Genomic DNA, 7,308 nt, shown 5'->3' with positions numbered 1-7,308 from the left:
AGTTTAGACAGCATAAATTAGCAGAACAACCTATTCGGCATTACATTAACCATGCATTCCTTGCTGTTGTTTACATCTGAGTATCGCCAACATGGCCACGCATCTGGGTAACTGACCAAATCGTGACGTAAGTGCAAACCCTCTATAGGCTACATTAAAAACATGTCTAGTCTTGAAGCATGAATAAAAACCTAGCTGCTAATAAATCGTGGGCATGAAGCAAATGCTATTGAGAGCTATGTTCCCACTCGAGAACTGTCATGAACAGTGAAAACACAGGTGAGACAGACAGCTAAGAGCCTTTGATGAGAGCTGTGTGTGTAAGAGAAATACTTGTTTTGCAGTGTATTATCACGAAACAAGCAAACACAAATAAATAAATAAATATCAGGATGACAATAAAACTTTTTTATTGTCAACTTGTCATTGATTTATATAAAATATATATATTTTTCACATTTTTCCATGATCAACACAGCTAGTAAATAGAAGACAACAATGTAAAGAAAGTTAAACAATAATGATTTAAGCATTCTTCATTAAGCATAAGTCAAATCTTCAAATTGTACGGATAAAATTTAAATAATATTTGCTAAGTAAAGACATTAACAATATGTTAACTAAATAATATAAATCTATTACATCCTTTAGAAAATCTAAATAGAATCTTTAGCAACAATTGTCCTGAGTAGATGTATTATATTTCTGATAAAAACAACTGGAAAAGATATTAACTATGTATCTGGAATTGGAACCACTTGTCGTCCAGCCACGTAGACTTCAGTAATATTACGGTCATCACCTATTCAAAGCAAATATGTGTAAGGATTACATAAGACGAAAATCTCTGAACTAAAGAGATATTTAAAAAAGCATTTCAAAATGTTTTTTAAAGCAACTTACCTAGATTTAAAAACTTCTCCAAAATGACCTGCATGAAAAAAGGCACATTAAATGGGGCATTCTTTATCATTTATACGCATTAAAGATTTTTAATGAATGTAAAAGATATTCTTTGATATTGAATGATTTTGCAACACACACACACACACACACACACACACACACACACACACAAAACACATTTAACCAATTGATGTTGTTTTCTCAGTATGAGAGCATTAAAGATCAGTAGGAGATCTATCGAACCTTGGGGCCTTCACCAGGAAACAAATCAATCGGTCCATCAGGAATGCAAACATTCACTCGCAGGGCATCAAAGTCCTTCCCCACCACAAAGTTTCCGATCTGATCATCCAGCGAGAGGGCTGCAGGGAGTGGGGTGAACAACCAGGCGAGTTTATATAATGTACTGTGCTAGTATTAAATAACATGTTTGTCAGTGAGAGCTGAAATCTTACCTTCACTGCCTCCAAGTGTGGCCAATCTGAAAACCTCCTCAAAGGTCAGAGTCTCATGCTGAGGGTCCTGGATGGTCAGGGCTTTGGACGTATCAAGTGTTCTTCGAATGGCATCTAGCATGGATGGGGAATAGCCTCCTGCTACATCTACAGATGGCACAAACAAAACCATAAAATGCAGAAAATATCTTCTACAAGCATGTGAAAAAACGAGCACGTCAGATTTAGCTTCCCTGTGTTGTAGAAAGGGGATGTTATTATAATATTACTGCCCCTTAATCTTCAAGTTTCCATCCACAGCGCTGACATTGTGTTTTCAAAAGCGACAATGATGTACCAGTTCTAACGCCATGGCAAAAATTCGAGCAAAGCATGCTAACTGTTCTGTCGTTGGCTGCACAGACGAGTACAGAACACTATTTAGAGTCCCAGCCTCAAAGGAGCAGCAGCAAAATGGGCATTTTTAAAATGATATAATAACCTGTGGGGTATTTTTGAGCTGAAAATTCACATTCTGGGGACACCTGAGACTTATATTGTAAAAAGGGGCATAGGTCTCCTTTAAAGCTTTCGCTAAGACAGAATTTCCCACTATATGTACAAAATGACCTGGCAAACAGTCTTACCTGTCCCTAAACCCAATTTCACTTTGTGGTTCAAAACATTACGCACATTTAGCATCCCACTGCAAATCCTGGAATAGAAAAAAAAACAATAAATGAAAAGATATATCATGTATTACAATCAATTAATTAAAGGTATCTAAAAATGAATACTAATAGTAAAAGGCTTACGAAATGTTACTGTTAGGACAGTGAGAGATTGCAGATCCGGTGTCACGGAAGATCTCCAGTTCTTCATCAGTTAGGTGACAACCATGGGCCATTACAGTCTGCAATAGTCAATTTACATACTTTTATTTCAAACCAATTTTAAATCTCAAATCTAAACTTTTATATTACTAAGATTCTGTAAAAGTTTTATGTAATAACTGGGATAGTTTTAAAAGGGCCCAGAAATTGGACGGGATCAATCAATTCTGAATAAATTCAATGAATGAATCATTCTGTTGAGCCAGTTCATTGAAAATAACCAAGTTTAACTCAATAACCCAAAACTAAAAACTGATATATTCTGATTTTGTTAAAATCATCGAAGATTTCGTTCTACAAGCTTGCAATGACACTAGCATGAGTAAATAATGAAAACAAGTAAATATTCACTTTTTGGGTGAATAATTCCTTTAATTCATAGGTCTCTTAAAGAGACCCAAAAATGAAAATTCTTTAATTAACTACTCACTCTGTTGTGGTAATCTCATGAATATGATTCAAAGATTGACACAGAAAAAAAGAAATTTTTGAATAAAGTAATTATTTTTTATCTTTGTGCACAAAAAATATTCTCGTAGCTTCATAACATTACAGTTGAACCACTGATGTCACATGGACAATTTTATCGATGTACTTACTACCTTTCTGGGCCTTGAATGTGTCAGTTGCGTTGCTGCCTATGCAGGCTCAGAAAGCTCTCAGATTTCATCAAAAATATCTTACTTTGTTTTACTCAGATCAACAAAGGTCTTACAGGTGTGGAATGACATGAGGGTGAGTAATTAATGACAGAATTTTTGTTTTTGTGTAAACTATCCCTTTCAGTCAGAAATATGATTTGCATTTGGTTTTAGATTAGTGAGGAAGAGCATCATCTATTCAGAGCATTTGTATGCTCAAACAAATGACAATGCACTCCACTGTTCTGAACTCTTGATCACAAACTCATATTACAAAGCACATGATTCAGAACCTCTCAAACAAGCCCTTTACATCCACAGGGCTAGTGACTACAAACCAGAATACTTAAAAAACCCTCAATAAAAACATATTGGTTCATCAAAGATGTGCAGCTTTATATGAATTCATTTATATATATCTCCTCAAATAAACTCACAAAAATTGTATATTGCCAAACAACTGCATATACTGTATTTGTGTTGCTAAAATTTTAAAGACTCAAACCAGTTCTACACCAGGGATTATTCCCTGTTTATTCATTTTTAAGGGCAATGGTGGTTTAAAATATTACAATTTTTTTTTAAAAGAAAACAAAATTGCAAATAACAAAATGTCATACATCTCATTACAGATAAACTGTATCTTAAAGTAAACCAGTTTTCCAATAATGACTGTATTTGTAATAGTATTATAGAAAAAACCTTAAAAAGACAGACACTTGTTTATGTAATGCATAGACTTTAGACTTTCACACTTGGACTTTGTATATGCTCACTAAAGCTATATAATCAACACAATTCAGCACATAAAATCTACAAAATTTAACAATGAATCAAAACAAAGGTATCTATGTAGAATAATTTATATAAAGTAATATATTAGACAGATAAAAAAGATATATATATATATATATATATATATATATATAAAGATATCTCATCAGGTCTTTGATGTATAACAATAATCTCTGAATAACACTCACCCTATCTGTAAGCAGGTTGTGCTTGAGGTAAACATCAGTGTAGGATTTGCAGCCTGGGAACAATGTCTTCACAAGCTCCACTTCCTCTTTGTTCTCACTGATGTGACTCTTTTGGTTTAATGATTGAAACAAACAAACAAACAAAAAAAGAAAACAGGTGTTAATCATTTTACGTAGTGTCTATTAGTGTTTATCTTGATTTACATCAGCTTAACTGTTAATTATTCACAACTACTGAATGTGAAATTGAGTCAGTTTATATTATTTACAGCCTTTGTTTATAATATTAATTCTAATTATTTTTATAAAACAAAATTGCACAGAATCTCTCTTATGAATGCTGATGGAGTATCTGAATGTGTGCATATTTCTTAATATTCAAACAGGATGCAAACTTCCATCTTTAAGGCCAGTGCACAAAGCCATAGTTAAAGAACTGAAGATTCTATTACTATAAAAAGTACTATGACCACGTGTCAGTCAAAAACTCTTAGTCATACCACGTTTCAAGCTTCTACCTTGTGAATCCAGTTTAATGTTAACAGTGTGCTCTTTAACCTTTGTAAACCCTTGTTTATCAAGTAGATGAAAGAAGACAAACCTGAATGTGAAGCTTGTTGTTATTGGCAATCTCACCCAATTCACTGAGCAGTGAGGAGGAACAGGACGGAGCAAATCGAGGAGTGACCACAGGCTTAATATTTGGGTACTAAGAGAAGTCAGATAATATATTTTTAGTTTTAGTTTTTACAGAGACTGAAATAATTTAGGCACAACTACTTAATACCATCTCTGATCAGCATAACAATTAGAGTTATGCCAACTAATAAACCAGTTTATTTAATAAGAATGAACATGTTATTTACCTCCTTTTTAAGAAGCTCTTTGATGAAACTGCAAAAAACAAGAGGAAGCAGAATCATATCTTCAAGTTCACTGATCAGACTGGGGTTTAGATTAGGTCTAAAACAAAAAATCTGACATGAAATCAGTTGTTTTGTACATTATACATGACACTTGCGTGTCAGTACAGTCACACAGTCGTCCAAAACTCACCGATCTGTCTCCTCTTTACATTCACTTGGACTTTCTTTGTATTGTGGAACTGCAGAATTGCAGTCCATGCAAACTTTACCCACTAAAGCTCTTTGTCCGAACTTATCTAGTGGAAAAGGGACAAAAATACTGTGTATCACAATCTGAAATCAATAATTGATTTATTATCTTGTGAAATATTGTTTATATACAGCAACACAGAGGGCAGGAGATTTCATATATATGTATCTTAAATATATTAAGTATAGTTAAGTACAGTTTCACAGAATGACAGTTCACAGGGCACCTCTTATTGCATAATATGGAAAAAGGTAAACATAAAATGCAGTTACTTAACAGACTGGCAGGAACAAGAGCTAAGACAAGATAGGGCAACGCAAGACAAACTCCAAAGGTTATAGAAAGGATATGTTTGTGTTTGCCAACACAGGGACAGTCACAGGGGGAATTCTTTCAACATATGCGTGTCCTTGGTTGCATGTTTTTTACCTGCAAGCTCTCCAAGCAGAAGAGAGGCATCGGTGTGTATTGTGGCAAAATAGCAAGCTGTAGTGGTGCCGTTCTTTAAGGTTCTTTTCTACAATGCCAAACAGCCAACAATAAAGGCAATTTGCAACATGCGTTCTACATCCATTTCAGTTCTATCAATGATTTGCCTTACTTAAGAGTTATTCTTTATGTCTATTAGTTTATTTAAACTTTATGTAGTCCACTTTACCAAACTTACCACAACTTTAGTGTAGACATCATTGGCAAAATCCAAGTCTTTATACTTGGCTTCCACAGGGAAAGTGTAGGTGTTGAGCCACTCCAGCAGAGGCAGGTCTAAGGCAGTTCCAGTATAGCTATACTGAGATGCATGGATGTGCGTATCAACCATTCCAGGCATAAGAAACTCACTCGAGGGAGAAAATTAAATCTTAATTGAGTAAAATTAAATAGCTAATTGCACTGCAACAAGGTGAGAGCAATGGATATCAAAAGATTTCAAGCTTGTACATGCTTATTATTTCACAAATAATGACATGCTGATCACAAAGCTGGGTTGCAAAAAGGTTTTTGCTCTCTTTAATAACCTGTTGAAAGGTTCTGAATGCAAAAGTGAATGTACGCTACCTTAAACAGACTTATGTTGAACTGTACAATACATGCAGATGTACTCACTATTGTCCGAGCTGTTTTATGTCCGAAGTTTCAAACCCCCACGTTTTTGAAAGACTGACCACATCTTTTTCATCTTTTTCAATGAATGCAATCTTTTCAGAAAGAAAAGAAAACTGCTGAGGTTGGCTACATAATAGAAAGTCTACAAATCATTGCCAAATGACATCACATGTAACACAGTATGCGGTTAGGACATTAATCTTCGAATGAAAGATACACATATTGAAATGAAAATAAAGTATTCAACAAACCTTGCCCTCATCGTCGACTCCTAAGATGCAGTCCCCAAGAATTTCAAGCGCAACCCGCGGTGTGGAGTGCACAAATGTTCCCCTGAAGACGTGCGCAATGCGCGAGGTTGTGTCGTTCTGATTCATTATTGGCACAGCACACATTTACAAATGTGACTTTTCTCTTAACTTTTATATACGACACGAAGCATTGCAGAATTCCTGGGAGGCGTATATTGTCATAAACCGGTAATCATTACAACAGCTCTTAGCGCGTCATAGCGTCCATCCAATGAAACTCTCATGCGCCATTGGGACGTTGTGCAATTGGTGAACGCACACACCGCCTGTTTTCTTGATTTTGATTTATTAATTACTCGCTACTACTCGTTAATTACTTGCTACTACTACTACTACTACTACTAATACATAAGAAAACGCAAACGTTTTCTAGTGTTTATTTTTATTTTATTACACACTCTCATGAGGCATGTGGTCATGGTGATGTATGTTGTAGCAGGTGTCCTACACTAGGGAATACATAGAAAATATCCAGCAGTTAATACTTTAGTGGTATAATTAATAGGAATCTGTATTTAATGAGATTCGAAAATTGATTAGGATTTGATGAAGTTATAGTTTCGATTTTATTTATTATTTGCATTTACACTACCAGTCAAAAGTTTTCGAACAGTAAGATTTTTTAATGTTTTTAAATAAGTATCTTCTGCTCACCAAGTCTGCATTTATTTGATCCAATATACAGAAAAAACTGTATAACTTTGAAATATTTTTACTATTTAAAATAACTGTGTTCAATTTGAATACACTTTAAAATGTAATTTATTCTTGTGATTTCAAAGCTTAATTTTTAGCATCACTACTTCATTCTTCAGTGTCACATGATTCTTCAGAAATCATTCTAATATGCTGATTTGCTGCTGTAAAAACATTTTTATTATTATTATTATTATTATTATTATGCTGAAAACAGCTGAGTA

The 7,308-nt window shown here is 34.3% G+C and overlaps 1 protein-coding gene across 2 annotated transcripts; it reads right to left on the bottom strand.

The window, feature by feature from the left end:
- Positions 1 to 407: 407 nt before the first annotated feature.
- gda (guanine deaminase) lies at positions 408 to 6,527 on the bottom strand. 2 transcript variants are annotated; one of them, XM_051110874.1, is made up of 14 exons: positions 6,329 to 6,527; positions 6,078 to 6,169; positions 5,641 to 5,812; positions 5,403 to 5,490; positions 4,914 to 5,019; positions 4,724 to 4,820; positions 4,459 to 4,566; positions 3,858 to 3,965; positions 2,156 to 2,253; positions 1,988 to 2,055; positions 1,362 to 1,508; positions 1,150 to 1,268; positions 904 to 931; positions 408 to 802 (listed from the first exon to the last, which is right to left on the bottom strand). In XM_051110874.1, the coding sequence occupies exons 1-14, from the start codon at positions 6,470 to 6,472 to the stop codon at positions 735 to 737; spliced, it is 1,443 nt and encodes a 480-aa protein (XP_050966831.1). In that variant the 5' UTR covers positions 6,473 to 6,527; the 3' UTR covers positions 408 to 734. The 2 variants fall into 2 exon arrangements, with proteins under 2 accessions (XP_050966831.1, XP_050966832.1); XM_051110875.1 differs by having other exon boundaries at positions 409 to 802; positions 4,724 to 4,751; positions 6,329 to 6,525.
- Positions 6,528 to 7,308: the final 781 nt, after the last annotated feature.

This window comes from Labeo rohita, chromosome 5 (genome assembly GCF_022985175.1).
Source record: "Labeo rohita strain BAU-BD-2019 chromosome 5, IGBB_LRoh.1.0, whole genome shotgun sequence".
Taxonomy (NCBI): Eukaryota; Metazoa; Chordata; class Actinopteri; order Cypriniformes; family Cyprinidae; genus Labeo; species Labeo rohita.
The sequence above is the reverse complement of the archived record's forward strand: the minus strand, read 5'-3'. Positions and strand labels throughout refer to the sequence as shown.

What these genes read in the sequence shown, in the direction of transcription:
- gda (XM_051110874.1), bottom strand. Translation starts at nt 6,472, where the DNA reads ATGTGTGCTGTGCCAATAATGAATCAGAACGACACAACCTCGCGCATT. An exon ending in ATAAAACAGCTCGGACAATA is followed by an intron (nt 5,813 to 6,077) that starts GTGAGTACATCT and finishes TTCTCCCTCGAG; the next exon opens with TGAGTTTCTTATGCCTGGAA. An exon ending in AAGAGCTTCTTAAAAAGGAG is followed by an intron (nt 4,567 to 4,723) that starts GTAAATAACATG and finishes GACTTCTCTTAG; the next exon opens with TACCCAAATATTAAGCCTGT.